Genomic DNA, 22,261 nt, shown 5'->3' with positions numbered 1-22,261 from the left:
TGACAAGAGTTACCTGAATTGTGTAAAGTCACTAATAACATATTATTTTCTCTCTCTTTCTCTCTCTGTATTATATATGTTTCGCTGCTTACTCACTTAGGCAGGAAATTTGTTACACTTAGACATGGGTTTGATAGTCATGGCCATACTTTGCTGTGTTTCTATCTTGATTCTTTTGATACCTTCTGCTTCCTCACATGCTCTGGATCAGTCTTCTCCCTTGCAAGGTGTGTGTACTTGTCTCTTCTTCTTCTTCTTCTTCTTCTTCTTCTTCTTCTTCTTCTTCTTCTTCTTCTTCTTCTTCTTCTCTCTGAGAATAATGAAGTTATTTGTGATCTTGCAGCAACTGAAGCTGTGCATTCTCCTCGTCTTGTTTTAGGAAGGAAGTTCAAAATGTTAAAAGAAGCTGCAAGATTGGATAAGAGGGTATGTTTGAGAGTGCTTTTAAAACAAGTCATTTTGACATAAATTACTTTTGAGTAAACTATTCAAGTACCTTAGTAAAAAATAGTGTTCCATGTTAAATCAATCTTGTTTTTGTTTTCATTCTCTCAATCATTCTTCCTCAAAATGCTTTTTCGTTTCAAACACCTAGTCAAATTGACCCTGGTTTTGATCAAGTTATAATAACTACTTTAAGCCATATAAAAAACATTCACAAAACATAGTCGTAATTCTGTTTGAAATGACTTTACATGTACTTAAAATTCAAGTCATTTCAAAAAGGCTAACCATGATTATATCTGTCTTCTCTTGTTGCTGTTGAAGTTGTGATTACTGATGATTTTCCTGGAAACAGGTTGAAACCCAAGGATTCCAAGTTGCCAAACAAAATGATTACCACAAGGAAAACGTTTCAGGTGATTCATAATTACTATATTTTTTTTACAAAAAAAATCCAAAAATATGCAAGTTTCTTAAATAACTCATCCCTGTCCTATCTACAATCTTGCCAGTTCTTTCACTAAAAACTGCAACAATATTGCTTCCTAGAATATGGAAAATTTGAGGCATAGCCATATTTCAGTAACACCACATTAATTAAAGAAAAATAAGTACTCTATTTCACATTTTAGATACATTTCTGCACTCTCAATTACTGTCCCTGCCATTTAATTCATTCCATTTTAGTTTAGCTACTGTTCGCTTTAAATCAATTCCTTCCCCTTAATAGTTAATATCATCTTGTTTAAATTAGTTGAGGGGTTTTCAAAGTTATGTCCTTTATCTCATTTTCTCACCAAACTAACATTACTCAATTGGTTTAGATAGATATTTGTTCTTAACCAAAGTCCAATATTGATGAACTAAAGAAACAATGTATAATTTTAGTACGACAAATATGGGGTCTTAGTAATATATGATTATGAAAATGGAATTAATGTAATTGCAACATTTACAGGTGAGGAGGAAAAGGGTATGAAGTTGAACAAAAGAAAGGGGAGAAAGGGGGTGAATGTGGCCGACATGTCGTCGCAGGTTTTCACAATGGACTACGCTCACCTAAAACGACGTCGTCCTGTCCACAACATGTCGCTCAACCGTCCTTGAATTTGACTCCCTTTTTCTAATCTAACCCCCCCCCCCCCCCTTAACTTTTTCCTTTTCACAATTACATCCCCAACAAAAAGAGGGAATTGCATCCCTTAACCCATCCGTCGTGGCCGACAAATTAGCAGACTAATTTTAGAGACTTTGTTAATTATAATAAAATTAATCTAATTAAATTAGAGGGACCCATTTTGAGGTCTAATTTGTGTAATTATCGTTACTCTATTAGGTAATTAAATTAACATTATTTTGTAAGTGCTTCTTTTAACTTATGTATTTATTGAGAAAATTAAGGATGTTGTCGTTACCGTCAACCGTATGTCGGCAAAAGTAATTTTCTACTCAATTTATATATATATATATATATATATATATATATATATATATATATATATATATATATATATATATGGCTTAACCTTTTTCATATGTTTATTCATTTGTATTTTAATTGTTGTTTGAACTTTGCAATAGAGGCCAAGTTAATAAATATTGCAAAATTTAGCCTTGAAATTGTAGGGTTGCAACAACTTAGATATGGGTGTTACTAACTCTGTTTAACTCTGTTTGTATACTAGTTGAACTATGCTCGATTTAGTCATTATTTATAGTTTAGAAATTCGTTATCAGTTAAACCAATTTTCTAATCTTTGTAAAATGTTAAAAGATATTGATATTTACTCATAACATAATTTGATTTCTAAATCAATATAAGAATTTTAAAAAATAAGGTTCTTATTTTCCTTTTTTTTTTCAATGTTTTGTATATTTCTTTAAACGAGTTAATCTTAGCTGAAGTTAAAAGTTAAAAACTATTTCTTTTAAGTATAAGAAAGAGATAAATGAATATTTATAGACTTAATTTTCAAAAACTAAAACATGACTAGATAAAGTATTGAGGAAGAGATAATCGTTTTATTTAAAGGAGTAATAACAATTTATATAATTTAAAAATCACGTTTTCATTTTCAAATATAAAAATCATTTAGTTTCTTAATATGTTTGATCATTTAGGTATCGTATCATAATCATTTGAATTTTAGCTTTGAATTGTTAAGGTTTGAACTTACATACACTACATTTATATATAATTTTTTTTTCGATATCTAAATCAAAATTTGAAAGTAAAAAAAAAAGATATAAGAGTTTTTTTTTTCTTTAAAAAAAATGATTGAAAATTCAAATATTTACTATAGGAAAATGAAAACTATAAAGTATTTTTATAAAACAAATAGTTATCAAATAAGATTTAAATTTTTAGAATAATGTCTAACTGAAAAGAAAAAACAAACAAATAGGTATTTTAAAAAATTGAAAAATTATTTGGTATCTAATTGAGTTAGATAATAACAATTCAAAAGATATAGAAATGTATTAAACACAACATTGTTAATAAAATCTCTAATTATTTTTTTCTTTTTGTTACATAAATTCTAAAATTTACAAAAATAAATAAATGGGCCGAATTTCTTAAGAAAATAAGTAATGGGCCCAAGCCCATAAAATGGAGACCCAAAATTAAAGGCTTTGTAATTGTACATAAACGACGTCCTTCAATACAAGCGCGTACCGGTAACCATAGTCGACAGAACAGAACGAAACGAAAACAGAAACCGAAGAAGAAGAAGAAGAAGAAGAAGAAGAAGAAGTCAATGGAGGATTTATGGAAGAGAGCAAAATCCTTCGCAGAAGAAGCGGCTAAGAAATCCCAAACCTTAACCTCCACCTCCACACTCTCCGAATTGGTCTCCGAAACTGCCAAAAAATCCAAGGAGCTCGCCGCTGAGGCCTCCAAGACTGCCGATCTCATCAAAACCGCCGCCATCAAGCAAGCCGATCAACTCAAATCACTCAATGTCTCCGACATTATCCCTCCTCAACTCTCTTCCATTTCCATTCCTAATTTCTCTGTTCCTTCTCATCCTTCTCAGTCTGAGCTTGAAAAGTTTGGCCTCAACAACGATCTGAGAGATTTTGTTAGAGGATTTACTCCCACTACTTTCCAGAACTTTCCGATCCAAGGTAGGAGCATTTACGTTGGTTTTTTTTCTTTTTTAGGATTGCCGAATTATTCGTATGCGTAATCGATGTGGATTGTTTTGATTATTAATGTAGACGAACCGGATGCGTCGGACGTTGCGGTTACGTCCTCGAATGTGCGTAAGGATCTGACGGAATGGCAAGAAAAGCACGCCACGTTGGTTCTCACCAATGTCAAGGTGAAATCAAAATGGTTTATATCCTTGTAATTTTAGTCGAATTCGATCAAATCATGCACTAACTGGCTAGGAATTTCCTGTCTCTAATGATTTATCGAACCGTTTATCATTCTGGGATATTGCGCCATTTCCTTTCGTTTTAAATAACATTTTGTATATTATTGAAAGATGTACGGTTGAATACGGTTTGTACCAAGCACAATCCTTCAATTCAACTAAATCACGATTCAGCTGAAAACTTTGGTTTTGATTGTCCATTTCTTTTCTAAATTTGTATCTGATTTTTCTGGCACTTCATGAACTCTTGTTACTTTCGAAAGTTATTGTTGGCGTCCAGCTTTTTCTGTATATTTAATTCTTAGTGGTGTCTCTCACATGGTTAGTAGTGAAATGGATCTCTTTCTCTTTCTCGAGAACTTGTGCGACAAGCAACACTTGGGAAATGGGAAAAAGAACCGTTCTTTGCTGAAATGGACCGCTACAATTGCTTTTCTTGTTCATTTCACATCAATCAATGAACGGGTATCAACTAGCCTTGTCGGAAGATGTATTTTGCTAGTATTTGTTTGGAAATCCAAACCTTCCCTGTGGTAATGTCGAAAGCTGAAAGGAAGAATTTTAGTTACTATCGACCTTAATGATACATAAATCTTACACCCGAACCCAGAAGATACTCATGAATTTAGCTGCACTTGATTTATCTGTTTGTTCAGAGTTGTTAGCCTTTGTCTGGTTTCATCAGCAAGAGTAGATCAAAGATCATAGCCTTTATATTTGTCCCTGGCATGATAACTATAATTGAATATATTTTCATCCCAACGCAGTTTTAAAAATGCCTCTATTCTTATTTCTTTTGTAGGAAATTTCAAGATTAAGATATGAACTATGTCCAAGAATTATGAAAGAAAGGATATTCTGGAGGATATATTTTACACTTGTCAGCAGTCATGTTGCTCCGTAAGTTGCAATTGTTTAATTAATTTAGCTCCATTGTTTCTTATCGTGTTTTCAAAGAAATATGCCACCACATGCCAAGCATTTAATACAGTGTTTCTACCGTCTCGAGAAATTTAATGGTCGACTTCACCATTATAGAAAATAGTTTCAAGGATTTTACGAGCTTCCTGTTTCATCTTTATTTATTTAACCTCCTTACCTTGTCTGACTTATTTAAGTATCTGATTTTTTGTTGAATATGTACACCCTATTTGGCTTACGTAGATAATACAGGAGGTTTTTTGCCTTTTGCTTTTTTGTTTTGTATTTGCTAAAAAATACATTAGATTGAAATGAATATTTTAGTGTATCATGGATTGCAAAGGCCCTAATAGATTGTACCCATCATTTTGTAGCCCACCCCATTTGAATTACACATTAGAAAAAATTGAAAAATATTTTTAAAAAAGAAGTAAAAAAAGCTTGCCACGACAATTAGGTGGACTACAAAAGATTCATTAAGTTTAGAATGCACCTAAATATTTTAAATAGATCATTACATTTTCATAAGAATATTTAGGACTTATGGAAGCTTTACTACAGTGATATAGCCTGACGTAATATACCATTTAGAATTTGGCGAATGAATTGTATCGAATTGCTGCATCTAATTTTTTTTATTTTATCATCGAAAGATTCTGTTATATTAGTTTATAGCACCTAATGGTTACAAAACACAGATACGAGAAAAAATACATGGAAGAGATTAAGCTGAAGTCTGAAGAACAAAGAAAAGCCGATGAAGCCAAGCAAACTCCGTTGGTTGGAGCCTCTGAAAAAGCTGAAGGGCCGGAAAAGAACCCGAAGGGTATAGCTTCCAAATCGTCGTCTGCTGAACAAGACTTGGATACTTTTCTTTTGGGAGATCTCGAGGACAGTGACGCTGAACGTGCAGGTAAGTTTGAATCCTCTCCCCGATTCTAATGCATATCATGATTTAACTAGTTTCGGGCTCTTCCATCACCAAATTTTCTTACCCCAGCATCTAGTTTAGTCTCGTGGCGAGACCTTTTGAAAATTGTTATTCTTAAGTAAGGATGCTAAACTATACTCTTAACAGCATGCTCCTTCTCAACTTATATTTAAGTAGGTTTTCATTTTTCTTTTTCCAGATGATGGCAACGAAAGCTTCGATGATGACTTCGACAAGATCGAAAACTCGGTATGTTTCTACTTCTCTCCTTTTGGTCTTCTTACAGAATCATAGTATGGCAACTTCCAATCTTAAACTGATCTGCAAAACTTCATGGCTGCATACAGGATGTCGATGAAGACAATTCCAAGGTAAAAGCCACAAGCAGTTAGAATGTGAAGTACAAGAAGAAGAAGATGGGGTTTTTAATAGGATCGTGGCCTTGGCTTATAGACAAAAAGAATGGGCTGTTGAGAAGAAAGTGAAGGTGAATACTAATACCATATCGAAGTACGGCAGTGCAGGCTTTTTCATAACCAAAAATACCAAAAATAAGAGTGAAGAAGAAGAAGAAGAAGATTGTTGTTTGTAGAGAAATATCCGTAAGTTTTTGCACCTTATCGATTCTATTCAATTGTATAAACAACGCTGCCATTGATAAACAACTGACTCTCTATATAGTGTATTGGGGATGGCTGGTTTTCCCTTGCTCGAACTTGTACAGAATTTACACAATTACTTTGTCAAATTCGATTGTGTTTTACATTTTTAAAGATGGAATTTCTCTTGCAAATTTGAAACTATTTTCTGTTGGTTTTCATTTTTATATTTCACTTGCAGAAATTAAGAAAAGTAACCATTGAATCTTCCTACTTTTTGTAGTTCAATTTTTTTCTAAAACAAATACATGTGGTGGGAGAATCGAAGAATCCAACCTTAGTCTTTGAAGTTGATACGACAAGTACTATTCCAACTGTTTAGACCATGTTCGTCTTCACAAATGGTTTTTTTTAATGCCACAATTGTAAGAATGAAGATCAAACCTCTGATCTCTAATAAGGAAGAACAATGGTAGTATTCTTAATTTATTTGTAGTGTGTGTTTATGTATGTAGGCATATGTGTGCTTATAAAGTTGACGGACTAAGTCGCTTCATGATGATCGACAATTTTTTTAAATCTTTGATGGTTGATGAAAGTACACATTCAAACCAGCTCTAAATTGTTCGAGAAATCAAGTAGTTTGTTACAAATTTGAAACATTTTATAAAGTCCGTAGATGAATTTGTGGTGGAAGGATTGTTAGAAAACAAACGATTTTCAAATAATATTAGCTATACATATATCATTCAAAAACCATCGTGGATTGGCTAAAAAAGACAGTTTCAATTTACGAAGGGGTAATGGTCACCTATCGAAATTAATGTAGTATGAGTTTTCACGACAACCGACGACACTAATATTAATGGCGCGCCTCCATTTTCACTCAAGCAATGCCGCAATGGCTCTCAAGTCTCTTCTAAAACCCAAATCCTCCATTACAAAATTCTTCCTTTCTTCTTTGTCATTCTCCTCCTTCTGCAAACAACAACAACCCATCTTCTCATTCCCTCCCCAGTCCCCACCTTCTCCTAAAAAACTCCCTTTCACTCACTCTGTTCATGGCGTTACGCTGCAAGATCCCTACCACTGGATGTCCAACACCCACGACCCTGATTTTTCTGACTATCTCCGTCAAGAAAACCTGTATGCTGAAGCATTCATGGCCGACACTCGGGTTCTACAGCGGCAGCTCTTCTCCGAGATGACGGGTCGAATTCCCTCCAAGGTTTCCACTCCCCCTGAGCCTTGGGGACCCTGGTCTGCTCTTTTCTCCTACTCCCAATCTCATACTTTTTAATTTCGTTGAACGTGGTTGAAGCTGAATTTATCGATGCACCTTATTAGGTTTTACTACCAATACATTCCGGATGGGAAGGAATACCCAGTTCTATGCCGTAGGTTACAGAATGAGAAAAGCAGTTGGTTTAAGAAAATTTTACAATTTGGTAAAGGGAATTTTGGGAAGGAAGAACAAGTATTGCTTGATTGGAATGAAATTGCTAAACAATACGGTAAGTTTATTGAGTTATTTTCTATTTTATTTGTGCCTATGTTGAGCTATAAAGTGTACTGAAAATCGTTCTTCATCATGTTCTATCTGAATTATGAACAGTGAAAGAGCTACAAATACTTCACTATTGTTTGTATAAGTCGTAAATGCCATTTTCTTTTTTGGGTAATACATTACTGATGATTGGTTCACTGTGTTTATCGAGGAGTTTTCATTTTCGATCCTACTTTCTGTTATGAGAATTATGGCATTTCATTAAATTTGACGTTGTGTTGCTCACAATTGTAGGCTATGTTCACGTGGGAACTTGTCGTGTTTCACCAGACCATAACTTTCTAGCATATACAGTTGATATTACTGGCGATGAACACTTCATGCTCCAGATTAAAGACCTGAGAAATGGACTGATAATTCCCAAGTTACAGAAGGAGGGAGTTGTAAGTTTGGCTTGGGCGGAAGAAGGCAGGATGCTTTTCTATACACAAGCAGATGAGAATCAGCGACCTTACAGGCAAACTTTTGTCAACGTTCTTAGCATTTTTTTTTAAGAAATACATATATCTGACATTTCTTCTTTTTTGCTGCTGCCTTAACATTTGACAGGGTTTTCTGCACAAAAGTTGGATTTAATGACACAGAGGATGTCTCGGTGTTCGTTGAAAATGATCCCAACTATTGTGTAGACATAACAAGCACAAAAGATGGGAAGTTCGTAACTGTGAATTCAAACTCGAGGACTTCGTCTGAGGAAGGAACTTACCTATTTCAATTTTTTCTCCTTTTTCTATCTTTTTTCTCTTAGGGAGATTTTATTTAAGCCAACTTAAGACTTCTATTCTGAAACTTTACTGGTTTGTTTTATCCAGGTTTATATCATTGATGCTAACAATTCATTAGGTGGATTGCAAAGAATACACGAACGCATTCCTGGTATTCAATACTTTTTGGAACATCATCATGGTTTCTTTTATATCCTAACAAATGCTCCTCTTGAAAAGAATGTGGATTGCTTGGAAGAAGATTATTATGTAGCTCGATGTCGAGTTGAAGATATTAAGTCAGCAGATTGGCAGGTTACTTTTATGCTACATTTGTTCCACATCTGATCTCAGTGTCCCTTCTTTTATCAACTGTGTGCGTGTGTGTCTGTTTTAATTTAGTTTTAATTTTTTAGTTACTTCCACTCAACTAATCTCCTTTTTCATTTTCCACATACTTTGTCATGTGTGTGTATTATAGGATATCGTCCTTCAGAGTGAAGATTTCAGTATACAGGACATGGATATTTTCAGTGGACATCTTGTGCTTTTTGTCAATAAGAATGGTGTTTCTATGTTATGTTCAATCAATTTGCCTTTAGATGCTGATGATAACGTATGGGTTTGTCTTTCTTGGCTTGCTTTATGGTTAAATTAGCATCAGTATAACAATTCCTGTATATCATATCATTCTACTTGTACTGCAGCATCACTTGGAGATTGAGAAACTTGACCCATGGTTTTTCCCTCTTCCCTCAAATTCCTGCAGCGTAGCTCCAGGATCAAACCATGACTTCATGAGCTCATCATACCGTGTGGTGCTCTCATCACCAGTGGTATTACTTTGTAATTTTACATATTTGCATGTGCATGAAATATCTTAGCACGTACTTATATCTGATTGTCTATTGAGTGGTTCTACTTTCTTCTCCCTTATTTTTGTTTCCTTTGAATCATGATAAATTGTCCTACTCTGAAGGTCAGTTTTATCTAGTAAATCATGATAAATTTATGGAATTATTTGCTTCTTATGCCTCTTGCAATAAAGCAGCTAAAAATTAATTTTCCCTATAGTTTTTGATAAAATTACACATTTGTGAGCATTAACATCTTCAATGTCCTAGCATACACTGTCATAATTAGTACTTAGAATAGAGTTTTAAACTTAAATTTACCCCACTCTGCTGGCTTTATTTTGAAGTTTGAACCTTTCTAAAAATTCCATGTTTTCTTGGAACCACCAGATGCCAGATTTGATTGTTGACTATGACATGTCCAAACGAACCTTTTCAATCATACAGCAAGAGGAAGTAAAAGTCCAGCATGATGTTGAACTTAAAACAAATCTGCCAGATACGTTGGATGTTCAGGAAGTTTCAGACACACAAAACAAAAGAGAAAACTTCCAAAATTGTGATTCCCAAAATTGGAAGGACTTTTCGGAGGCATACTGTTGCGAAAGGATAGAAGTTACATCACATGACGGCATCGGAATACCCTTGACCATCTTGTATACCCCAATGACCTTTCAAAAAGGACAGTCACCTGGAGTTCTACAAGGGTATGGAGCATATGGTGAAATCCTGGATAAAAGTTGGTGTCCCTATCGCCTGAGTTTACTTGACCGTGGATTTGTGCTGGCGTTCGCAGATGTCAGGTAGGTTCTATTGTTATATAATGTGTGTGTGTGTGTGTGTCTTTGTATTGTTTCATTATCTGTTAATTGAAACTCAGTTTAAAACCTTGATTGTGCCTATGAGAATTTTAATTTTTACTTGACATGGATTTTGGTGGGCAGGGGTGGAGGTGGTGGTGGTGATTCTTCATGGCATAGATCTGGGAATGGGCTTGAGAAACCAAACTCAATACATGACTTCGTCTCTTGTGCAAATTTTCTCATTAATAATGGTTATGTTCACAAGGATCGACTGGGTTCCATTGGATACAGTGCTGGAGGTCTTCTAGTTGGGGCTGCTATCAACATGCATCCCAATCTGTTTCGTGCGGCCATTTTAAAGGTTAGTTTGAGTCATACACTTGCCTCCTCACTGGTCTTCAAATCTTGTAAAGTAGATTGGAAATGGATCTAGTTTTATTTACTTTATTCGTAAAAGGTTTTTAAATGGCAATTCAATTTCAGTCGTGTTCTTTTTACTTTATAATTTCAAGCTAAGGTTTCTATTAAATTAGTTAAAGGGATGTTTCACCATGGGTAATGAACCGAGAGCAAAGGTAGATATTCCTGGAAAAGTTGGAGATATTGAAGATATTTAAATGATGAATTGATTCAACTAGACTAGAAGCCGAATAAGTTTGTGTGAGGTTGAACAGGTGTTGTATTCAGGATTGAAGCAATTGTACATTATAATTATTAGGTAGGTATAAGATTGATCCTATCAATACCCAGGGTGGAAGAAATGGACTAAACAATAAGAAGGAAATGTACAAGAAGAGAAACTATGACTTTCAAAGTTTTAATGTTCCGACTTCCTCTAATGAAAGGACGAAAGCTCTGCTTGGTTACTCTCAGATTTCTTTTTTATGGTGATTGAAGGTTTGCTATGTTTAATCAGGTTCCATTTCTCGACATATGTAACACCCTACTGGATCCCAGTTTACCTCTCACCGTTCTGGATTATGAAGAATTCGGAAACCCACAAATACAAAAGCAATTTGAGTCTATTTTAAGCTATTCTCCTTACGAGAATATATCCAAGGGAAGCTGTTATCCTTCAATGCTCGTCACAGCGTCATTCCATGATGCAAGGTAAATTATTTTTTCCTTTCAACTGTATCACGTTAGCATACTTGTTTGAACAGGTAAATGTTATTTCATGCTTTGGTCTCAAATAAACATATGTGAAATCGTTGAACTTCATCCTCAGGGTTGGAGTATGGGAAGCTGCTAAGTGGGTGGCAAAAATTCGAGACACTACATGCTCTCGTTGTTCAAGTTCTGCAATTTTAAAGACCAATATGCTTGGAGGACATTTTGGTGAAGGTGGTCTCTATGGTGGATGTGAAGAGATGGCTTATGAGTACGCATTTCTCATCAAAGTCCTCAGAACTCCTGACCATGATTAAACTCTTGCACACTGCAATGAAAGAACTCCAATGTCCAGAATGGTAAGGAGTAATCTCCCAAATTTATCTTCAACTATTTATTCTTTACTCTTTAAGAAGCAAAATTATATAGATATATAAAATCTGGCATCCGAATACTTAAGCTTTGCTTCTCTATGCTAAACACTTTGATGTGGTGGTAGTCCTCATAAAACAGTCACTTTTGCTAATTTTTCAGTTTTATATTAGTAAATTGACCTCTGGCCTCTATAAACTTGTGCATTTGTCATTCCATCTTGCATAAGATTATCTTACTTTTCTGAAAATTTTGCTTATAAATTTCTTCAATCTAGTGCGAATCAACAATGTTCTATATCTTATATGCTGCTTGCTTTTAGTTAGGCCAGGGCATTGAAGGTTAAATGTCACACCATCCATTAATCAAATCACAAACAAACACCTAGATGGAAACTCATCACATTATTTAGTTTTACGCTCAGAAAAGTATTACTTACACGTTTGTTTGATTTGGCCGATAGAGACCACAGAATTAATTAAATCAGTTGACACTTAGTGAAAGATGTGTGTATTTAAATTACCATATTGCATAGTTTAAATTATATCATATGTATCAGATATATAACTGTGACTTTATATTGAATTGTTGACAATCTTGAAATAATACATGTTTTAACAGGGGGTATTTGACATTACATAACTTGATGACCTGCGCCTTTCATGCTTGGCAACCAAGTCAAGCCAAGATTTCAGGTACCCAAATTATTACTAGTAACTTTTGACACGTGATGAAATTGAGAACTGATGGATGTTAGTTAAGCTGCAGAGGACCGTGTCTTGCTCAAGCATGTATGGAGTAGTAGACATCGGCTTCATGGACTTATAAATGAACACTTAACTAGCTGAACAGAACCTTGTGAGCAGAAGAGAAATGCTTTGCTGCGGCCACCATGGCGGCCTCTGGCCCCGATGGAGATGCTGCAGCTTTGGATGCGTCAGCATTGAAGCCAAGTAAGCAATTAATGAAAGACTTTATAATTGACCAAAACAAATTCTCTTTCTTGTCTCCCATATTTGTTTGACCTTGAAGAAGAAAAGAAACGTTTTTTAGGAAGTAGAGAACAGGAGGGATTCTGGGTATGAATTTTTTGGTTGAAAAATTGTTAAGGTGAGTGAGAACTTGTGTTTGTTCTTACTTCTAGCACTAGCACATACTTATAGGCTGAAGAAATGAGGCGGCTTGACAATCAAGAAAAAGAAAAACGGCTTTGTTGACAATTTGATTTTCCAAAGGTTCATATTTCTTTATGTTGTGTAGAGCATGGAAACTACCTTTTTTTGGACTTACCTTCATTTCAATGCTCAATGAGCTTAGAAAAGTAGGTGTCTTTTTCTAAAGAAGGCTTTCTTTGAATTTCTTCCTTTTTGCCCAAGCAAGAAAACTATTTGATTTGCCACATGTTGTTTGTAAAATTAAAACTTAAAAGATAATTTCGTCGATGTCGACATTTTATATTTTAAACTAGATGAAATTCAACGTCAAACTCTTGTGAATTCCTTTATTAACTATTGATTTTCTACGAGCTATGTGGTTGGCAGATAGAAACCTGTCCTCCCCGTGACAAATAAATCAAAGTCAAATTATTAAAGTTTGACATGGGGATGGAATGATAGCAGAAAGAAATTGAGTGAATTAGTGACCTCCGAATCTCTGATTACGATAAAATTCAAGCCTCTAACTCTGAAGTGTGAAGAACAAGCTTAATTAGCTTTGAATGGATATCAGCACTCCTCTCCTACACTATTCAAATTATATCTTTTCAATTACTAGTTGACACTGACTCATACTTGGTCAGTTCCAAATTTTCATTCATATTCAGAAACTGACATTAATTAATTGAGTCAAAGTACTTGGTTGTTTCAATGTGGAGCCTCGGCCTTCCTCATTTGGGCCTTTAGTACCACATAAAGTCCAATTTAAACTTAACCTAATCTTACATCTCTCCTATTACATATGATTTCATCTTTGTATACTCATAACTCCCAATGCCAATTTGAGCTTTTTTAAATGGACCTCTTGAGAAATGGAAAAAGGGGGGGAAATTTAATTTTATTTAGCATGTAATTCATAAACTTAATTAGAAATTTGTTCCTTGTACAATTTAATTATAATCTAATAGAGTAACTGATTTTTTCTAACCATATTGAATTTATTAGGGATCTATTAAATAAGAAACTTAAAATCTATACAACTATTAGATATAAAATTTAATTTAAAGTTATTCTTTTAAAAATCTAGAAACAAAGAAAACTTTCGAAATTTATTACCATGGGTGTCATGATCAACTCTTGCCAAATGTTCAATAGGGAATGTTTTACACAAGTTCCTCTCCAAAGTGACACTTTTAGTCCAAGACATAATCCGTGTAGATGCTCGACCGAAAAAGACCCTAGCACTAGCACGTCCTTTGGTCCAATAGGTTATCTACTTAAAGTAATCCAAAAACTTCTAAGAAACGCCCTATGTCAACTTTCTCTATAAATATATCATAGTGACCTCACAAGAAATAACTTACTTTCAACTCTCAAACTCTCCTTAGCTTCCATACTTTGTTATTCTCTAACTTGAAAACATTGGAGTGTGTATAACAAGCACCAATACCGATATAGGTTGATCATATACTCTACTTTTATAACAAATTATGATCGGTGCCACACAAAGCTTCTGCCCTTACCCTGTCCAAAAATTGGTAAGTAACAGTTATGATGTTTTACCACAGACTTGATCACTATGAATGAAAGAATTACAAAGATGAAGATAAACATTTACTCAAACACCATGATAAAGTAGCATATGTTAAATCATGATTTGTGAGACGTGATAATTCCTTTTATTAATAGCTTGTCCTTTTTTATTCTTTTTCATATGACAAAATATCTTACCTTTTCGTACTTTTTCAAATTAGATAATAATAATAATTTGGGTAGACTGAGAATTTGGATTTCAATGAATAATCTCTATATATAAAATATTGCTTTACAAAATACTCTTAAAAACAGAAACCATGGGCTGACTTGTCACTCACTTTGCTTCTTTCTATAAATTGATTTTCCTTTTATTCCAATTTTTTTAAATGTTCAATTTAATTCCTATGTTTAAAGTTAATTTTATCAAAACTTGTTATTGAATTTATTACATATTTATGAGAATTTTCAAATTTAATAAATTTAGTCAAATTATTTTCTACTATTGTGAGTGTTTGTATCACTACGGAATAATTCACTTTTACCTTGGGTCCATAAAAACATATCCAGAAACTAATTGCTAATAAGAAGGGTTTAGGATTGGTGCAATTATTTTTCTAAACATTAATTTAATATCTAAATTATTTTGATCTTACATTCCATAAAAGACAACTAAAACGATTTACAATACAATCGTGTCAAATTTACTTTAACAAATACGTATTTAGACATTTTCAACCGTTTTATCCTTTTAAAACAAATTACATTTTATTTTTAATCGTTAAAGTTGAACAATTATGATGAGATGGAAAATTAAATTTCAACCTCTTTGGACCAATTAGAAAAAGAAAAAAAAATTAAGGTTTCTTGAATAATAAAATATACAAAGAAAAGAAAGTAATAAATTGAAGGATTGAAAGGAAGAAAACCGCGGGGGAAGGATTGTCGTGTCCACGCCGCGGTTTCGAAGAATCAAAGGACACGTGGGAGGATAATACCAACACGTAGGATACCAAAATTTTGGAATTTTACAAGTAAGATTGTATTCCCAGCGTGTGATCCCGAAATGGCACGTGTAATTCTCGTTCATGCGTGGACTCTGACTCAGCTCCACTCTCTCATTCTCATTGGTCAAACTCACCCTATCTCTTTCTTCTCTAACCTCCACCTGCCCTTCAATTTTAATCTCCCTCTCTCTATATATATTTTTTTCTTTTTTTTTTGCTACTTTCAATTTTTGTTTATTTTAATTTTTTTTAACCTTTTCATGTATTGAAATTTTTGATATGCTGAAGATCGATAACAAAATAATAAAAATAAACCAAAGTTAAAACTACGAAAGACCAAAAATGAATATTTTGAAAATTATAAGAATGGAGTGACTCAAATATTAAAATTAATAATTACCTTTTAGAAAACAGAATGAACTAAAGTAAAAAATATACGAGTCAAAGTAACGTTGAAACATTTTTATATTTTTGAAAAGACTTTATTACCATCGTAACTCAGCTAATATAAAATTTGTGTAGATATTTTTACTATGAAGGGTATTTTTTTTTAAGAAAAAGAAGAAGGAGAAGAATGAAAGCGTTGACGGTCAAATTGAAAGATAATGATAGAATTGACATTGACAGGTCATTTTCACAGCCAGCTGGCCTGCCTTTCATAAAACCACCATTTTCTCAATTATCAAAACCCCAACAATATATATTACAAAAATGATTATTATAATTTGAAAAAAGCGTTTTTCTTTTTTTCTTTTTTTTTTTTTGAAAAAAATTAATCGAAAACTGCTTTTTCAATCATTAAAAAGTGCATTTGCAAAATTACATTAGTCCTCCGGGACATTTTGGTAATTTAGGGCTTTAGTCTATTCATAAAACAAATTTATTATTATTTTAATATAATCCCAAACATCATATTATTTAAATGCTTTGTTTAATAACGTAACCAAATCACTTAAACCTTGTAATTAATTAATATATATGCTTTATTGATTTGCCAACTCTCTATTCCTTGAGTTTATTTACTTACTTTCCTTCAATTCTCACACTCTATCAAAGTTTTTAAATGATTTCCTCAAGTAAAGATGGAACAAAACTGGGCCACATCTCATCATTTCCATTTGTATGGGGTCATATAAGTAAATTTACAGATATTAAAATATGACCATGAAGTTAGTCTAATTCATAGTCAATTGTTGTACATACAAAAATCAAAACGTTTGTTAATCAAATAATTTGGCTTTTGTTAATTTTTCGTTGTTATTTACTTTTCATCGATATGTAATTTATAGTTTAAATGGATATATATTATTGATTTTTTTTTCATTTTTGAATGTCCTTTTCATTATCTTGAAGGTTTAGCCTATTATTTAATGTAGTAGGATAACATGCTGATGTATTGAGGACATATATGTGTTGAAAATTTGATGGATGAAATGAGGTCACAAGATAATAACAAATAATAAGTAAAGAAATTACTAAATTTATTTTAATTTAAAAACGAATTTGACATTTTGAAGATTATATATATATAGAGATGAATAATTGAGCTCCAATTTTAAGAAAAAATGTAAGCTTAGAGTGGAAAAATAAATCTAAAAATTAAGGAGCTTATAAGAAATTTGACTAAAGTTTATAACTTTAAATTTGAAACTAAAATACTAAGAAAACGATCGTAGAGGAATTCTAATTTTTACATAAAGAACGTAAATTATGTTTCTATTTGCTTTGTGCAATTTGAACAAAATTTAGGACAGTTTGAATTGTTGATAAAAAGAATAATTTTCATTTAAATACTTTTATAAAACTTGTTTCAAAATACTTTAAAAAAACTATTAAAGATTCTAAATTTTTTAAAAATAACTAACTTTTAAATTAAATAAAAGAAATCCTCAATCCGTTAAAATCTATCAAATCTCATGCTATAAAATTGATATTATTACACGGACAAATATTTAAATCGTTAGTCTGTTGAGTACTTTTGCATGTAAATATTTGTTTTTTATTTAGTTAAGATTAAGATATTAAAACAAAACAATATATTTGGCTTTAGAGATATTTTATTTTTTATTTAGTTAAGTCACGAACAAATCCATACAATACTTTCATAAACCACTACCGATAATAAGTTAAAACGATTAATTTATTGAAAAGTTTAAGAAAATAAGTTAAACGATTAATTTATTGAAAAGTTTAAGTTGACAAGTGAAAGCAAATTTTAGAAATGATATCTACAAAATTTGTGCTTTTTTTAATGTAAGTAAGGATTAAGATATATTCAAAGGAAAAAGCAGAAAAGTACATAGGGGATGGGGGGGGATTTTGGTAAATTGAGTGGTCGTTAAAACCGACGGTCAGAACGGGCAGAAAACTAGGTAGTACACAGAAGTAGAGATTCGAAAGCCCAAACCCAAAACAGAATGCCCCGTCCTACCCACTCGGTGATGACACCAGGTGTCTCGCCATTCGATGCTGACCCCTTTGCCACGTCATTCACGAGTCTCTTATCTCCACGTCACCATCTCTTTTTCATCCTACGGTCCTTATTTCCATATATTTCTCACCATCCAACGGCCCTCCCTCCCCTTCCAGAGTGTTCGAATCGCAAAGGGCATAGCCAGAGAGTGGGTCGGCATCTAACCAGGGTTAGTTATTTTAACCATGCTTCTCTCACTCTAGTTAAAGAAAGAACGTTCCCAGAAGCCGAATGAATTCCTCAGAGGCAATAAGACATTAACTCAAAAACACAGCGAACGGGAACAACGAAAAGCGAAGGGGGGCAAATTGGGCGAAGGGATTTTTGTCTGAGTTTGCGTTCTTGCTCGGACGATTCTTTGCTGCTGCAATCTTCTTGGATTTGATTTTGATTTTGATTTTCATTTTGATTCATTGAAGCCATCTCATTTTCTTTTGCCGCATCGGTTAACAGATAGCGACGAGTTTTGGTGGTGAATCTGATTCCTTCTTTTTTGCTTGGATCTTGAAAGATCTATAAAATTCCGGTGAGTTTTTTCTTTCTGATTTCGTAATTCTTACCGTGTAATGGTTATCCGTTTTTTTTTTTTTTTTTTTTAATTTTAATTTTAATGAGTATGTGTTCAATGAATGATTCTTTTTCTTTACTTGTTTCTCATTGTTGAATTTCATTTCTCTGATCAGTCTTCCACTCCAGAACGTCGTATTGAGCTTGGTCTCTTTTGGATCTTCTCTCCTGCCCCGAGGGGACGGGGGAGGGGGGAGGAAGGGGTGCATCTTTCACAGATTTCGTTTTACTGTTGGGATTTGTTCGAATGAGGATCTCGTTCCGATCATTTGTTTGCTTACACGATGAAGTGGTTAGAGAAGAGATCCTTCTTCTTCCTCTTTCTCTATCTCTGGAAGAATCTATTTTTGAAAATTTTTTGCTCCGGCGCCTTTGAACTTTTTACTTAAATGGCGAACACTGTTCGTCTTTTTCTCTTTTTGTTAAAGTCTGGACGACGTGTTAGCTAAACGAAGAATGGGGAGTTCATTCTACCGGAATTCTGCAAATATAGATATTGTGGTCTTACGATAAATTTTGGTTTCTTATGGGGAAGGACCGTAAATAATGCATCAGTTTGTGTTCTTGGTGTATGATTTTTTTTTTCAAATCAATTTCTCAGCTCGTGGCTTGGGGGTTCTTATTGTCGAGTCTAGATAAATTCACCTTCTTTTTTTTGGGTACTGATCCATTGGAAGTTAATTCTGTATTGATATTCTTGCTTCTTGTGGTCAAGTGTTGATTTTTATGTCTTTTTGTTATTTCCGCAGATCATCTGTTGCTGTGAATCTGGCGAAATGGATCTGTAGGTGTAGTTTTCGGCTGTATCCTTTTGTCTGTGGTTCCGTTTCGGTCACGGGGCTTTGTTTCTTTGAGAACGATGTCTAGGATTGAGGCTTCTTCTATCTATTGATGATTATTCGGGAGTTTAGACTCTGGTTCTTTTCAACCAGCATTCTGTTTTGAGTTGGGCGCCTTCTCGGGAGGGATTTCATTCTCTTCCTTGGCCATTTCAGTCTTTGGCTGCAAACACGTCCTCCTTTTCTTTCATTTTTAATGTCACGGAAGTTGGACAGTCCAGTTCAAACTCAAATGGCAGTTGCAGCACTCAAGAGCCCACTCAGCAGGGATTACCACTCGAAAAATGGAAGAGATGAAAAACAGCCTGTTGGAAGGAGACAAGTTTTTGTGCAAACTGATACGGGATGTGTCCTGGGAATGGAATTAGATCGTAATGACAATGCTCATACGGTGAAAAGGAGGTTGCAGCTTGCTCTCAATATTCCCACAGAGGAGAGCTCGCTGACATTTGGGGATGTGATACTAAAGAATGATCTTAGTGCCATTCGAAATGATTCTCCCCTTCTGCTCACGAGAAATCTCTTGCACAGAAGCTCATCTACTCCATGTCTCTCACCCACTGGGAAAGATCTCCGGCTTAGAGACCAGAGTGGACCTATTGAGATATTGGGGCATTCAGATCGTTTTTCTGGCACAAAACGGTTGGTCAAAGAGATTGTGAAAGCTATCAAGTTGGGTATTGATCCGATTCCTGTTCACAGTGGGCTTGGAGGTGCATACTATTTTAGGAATGGGAAAGGTGAAAGTGTGGCAATTGTGAAGCCAACTGATGAAGAGCCTTTTGCTCCAAATAATCCAAAAGGTTTTGTTGGAAAAGCTCTTGGACAACCTGGTTTTAAACGTTCTGTGCGCGTTGGTGAGACTGGATTCAGAGAGGTTGCCGCTTATCTTCTTGACTATGAGCATTTTGCAAACGTGCCTCCGACAGCCTTGGTGAAGATCACTCACTCAATCTTCAATGTGAATGATTGGGTGAATGGTAACAAGCCTCAGGCTCACAAGAAGAAGTCAGTTAGTAAAATTGCTTCCTTCCAGCAATTCATTCCACATGATTTTGATGCCAGTGATCATGGGACTTCTAGCTTCCCCGTCGCTGCAGTTCATCGTATAGGTATTCTAGATATTAGGATTTTTAATACGGATAGGCATGCTGGGAATCTCTTAGTTCGGAAACTTGATGGAATAGGAAGGTTTGGACAAGTGGAGCTTATTCCTATAGATCACGGTCTTTGTTTGCCGGAGACATTAGAGGATCCATACTTTGAGTGGATTCATTGGCCACAAGCATCAATCCCATTTTCAGATGATGAGCTCAAGTATATTGAAAATCTTGATCCAATCAAAGACTGCGAGATGCTTAGGATGGAGCTACCCATGATTCGTGAAGCTTGCCTTCGGGTTTTGGTACTGTGTACAATTTTTCTGAAGGAAGCTGCTGCTTCTGGTCTCTGTCTTGCTGAAATTGGTGAGATGATGAGCAGAGAATTTCGTAGTGGAGAGGAGGAACCCAGTGAACTTGAGTTAGTATGTCTTGAGGCTAGGCAGATCATAGCTGAAAGGGAGTTCTCTTCTCCCACTTCTGATTGGAGCAATGAGGAATTCCAGTTTGATTTAGACTGTGAGGATGGAGAATTAGATTATAGCTCAGGTATGGCGGCGGATCAGTGTTTAGGCTGGTCACATTACCAGTTTGGTGGACTTGGAAGCCTGCATGGACGCAATCCACTCTCAAAATTGGAGGAAAGCATCGAAGAGGAGGGCGAAGATAGTGGAGGGGAGGAGCAAGGAGAAACAGCTGCCTTTCTTCCTTCTGAACCCATTTCTGTCGTGTCAAAGCTTTCTATGTCTCTCAAGAATACCATACTGGGTGATAAGAATCAGAAAAACCAAAAGTACCAGGTCACAAAGCCTGAATATGGATATATTACCAACACATCTGCAGGGCACAGGAGTGCAAATGAGCAGTTTCCTCCAAGTGTCAGCTTTGTTAAGCTCGGGGATATGAATGAGGAAGAGTGGTCACTTTTTCTGGATAAATTCCCCGAGCTGCTCCGCCCAGCATTTGCCAAACGCAAATCTGCGGTGCTCGGGCAGAGGCAGAGGCAGAGACTTGGTACTTCTTGCCAGTTTTGAGATGATGAGGTTCAATTCAGTGTGTTGCTGTGATAGAGCATTATAGATATTATATAATAGCATTAGAATTATGGAAGTGATCGACGACTCAGTATTAGGATTGGCTTTGCATTGTGGCTTTTAATCCCTCGAGATAATAGGGCTCATAGTTGGAGCTCAGTTTGAGGAACTTGCTGTATATATTCTTCTCATCAGCTAAGTGAGACCAGCTGAGTAGAATTGTTTGTATTCCTTGGTATTTCCCTACCCTTCTTCTTCTTCTTCCCCTTTGACTTGTGAAACTTGTTTCATAAATAAATTGTATGCAACTTAAAACCCTGAAAAAAGAGGTGCAATGTAAATAGGGTACTTTATGTTCTGTACCTGCTTTAACTTTATTCTTATAATCTTTTTCTTCAGCCAAGATGCAGTTTGCCAATATGATATATATACACACACCCATCTATGATGCCATACTTCTTTTTGTTGACTCCTTATTCTTGTAGACTTCATCATTATGCTTAGTTTGGAGAATAATTTAGCTACTTTAGTGGAGAAATCTTCGAATAATTAGAATTAAGCTACTTTAATTACTTAAAATATATTTGTTGGCATGCTTCTATATAATAGTTGATATTCTCAGGACCTTTTGATTGTATTGCCTCACCTTTCCTTTAAATACAGTTGGCTGCCGTCCATAGACTGCTTTTTTTGATCTCTTTCATGCCGTCATGTCGGTTTTTTCTCTTTTTTTTTTCTCAGTAATGCTCAGCCCTTTGAACCTGTATAATCCGACAAGGACAGGAGTCATGTTCCCTGGTGTATTAAGTATTAATTATTGGGGAAAAAATTATGATTAAAGCCACTCTTCAGTGCATAAAAAGAAG

At 34.6% G+C, this 22,261-nt stretch overlaps 4 protein-coding genes across 6 annotated transcripts; all 4 read left to right on the top strand.

The window, feature by feature from the left end:
- The first annotated feature begins 81 nt into the window (after positions 1–81).
- Positions 82–1,806, top strand: LOC127151442 (uncharacterized). The gene is made up of 4 exons (XM_051091127.1): positions 82–227; positions 344–426; positions 800–860; positions 1,403–1,806. Exons 1-4 carry the CDS (start codon positions 125–127, stop codon positions 1,549–1,551), a joined length of 396 nt encoding a protein of 131 aa, XP_050947084.1. The 5' UTR covers positions 82–124; the 3' UTR covers positions 1,552–1,806.
- A 1,299-nt stretch (positions 1,807–3,105) lies between these two features.
- On the top strand, positions 3,106–6,452 carry LOC103489201 (uncharacterized). The gene is made up of 6 exons (XM_008448255.3): positions 3,106–3,573; positions 3,667–3,770; positions 4,630–4,727; positions 5,447–5,661; positions 5,879–5,928; positions 6,027–6,452. Exons 1-6 carry the CDS (start codon positions 3,204–3,206, stop codon positions 6,069–6,071), a joined length of 882 nt encoding a protein of 293 aa, XP_008446477.2. The 5' UTR covers positions 3,106–3,203; the 3' UTR covers positions 6,072–6,452.
- A 622-nt stretch (positions 6,453–7,074) lies between these two features.
- On the top strand, positions 7,075–12,938 carry LOC103489202 (uncharacterized). Of its 2 annotated transcripts, XR_007824387.1 has the most exons (13): positions 7,075–7,538; positions 7,626–7,792; positions 8,080–8,302; positions 8,395–8,540; positions 8,659–8,864; positions 9,031–9,165; positions 9,257–9,385; positions 9,794–10,206; positions 10,348–10,567; positions 11,123–11,316; positions 11,435–11,675; positions 12,310–12,383; positions 12,457–12,938. XR_007824387.1 is itself a non-coding variant. In XM_051091120.1 (12 exons), exons 1-11 carry the CDS (start codon positions 7,144–7,146, stop codon positions 11,631–11,633), a joined length of 2,427 nt encoding a protein of 808 aa, XP_050947077.1. In that variant the 5' UTR covers positions 7,075–7,143; the 3' UTR covers positions 11,634–11,675; positions 12,310–12,938. The 2 variants fall into 2 exon arrangements, 1 of the variants encoding a protein (XP_050947077.1); XM_051091120.1 differs by having other exon boundaries at positions 12,310–12,938.
- A 5,059-nt stretch (positions 12,939–17,997) lies between these two features.
- On the top strand, positions 17,998–21,772 carry LOC103489203 (phosphatidylinositol 4-kinase gamma 5). 2 transcript variants are annotated; one of them, XM_008448258.3, is made up of 3 exons: positions 18,051–18,381; positions 18,539–18,714; positions 19,172–21,772. In XM_008448258.3, the coding sequence occupies exon 3, from the start codon at positions 19,458–19,460 to the stop codon at positions 21,393–21,395; it is 1,938 nt and encodes a 645-aa protein (XP_008446480.1). In that variant the 5' UTR covers positions 18,051–18,381; positions 18,539–18,714; positions 19,172–19,457; the 3' UTR covers positions 21,396–21,772. The 2 variants fall into 2 exon arrangements, with proteins under 2 accessions (XP_008446479.1, XP_008446480.1); XM_008448257.3 differs by lacking the exon at positions 18,539–18,714 and having other exon boundaries at positions 17,998–18,381.
- The last annotated feature ends 489 nt before the right edge of the window (positions 21,773–22,261 follow it).

The sequence above is a fragment of the Cucumis melo genome, chromosome 10, assembly GCF_025177605.1.
Source record: "Cucumis melo cultivar AY chromosome 10, USDA_Cmelo_AY_1.0, whole genome shotgun sequence".
Taxonomy (NCBI): Eukaryota; Viridiplantae; Streptophyta; class Magnoliopsida; order Cucurbitales; family Cucurbitaceae; genus Cucumis; species Cucumis melo.
The sequence above is the reverse complement of the archived record's forward strand: the minus strand, read 5'-3'. Positions and strand labels throughout refer to the sequence as shown.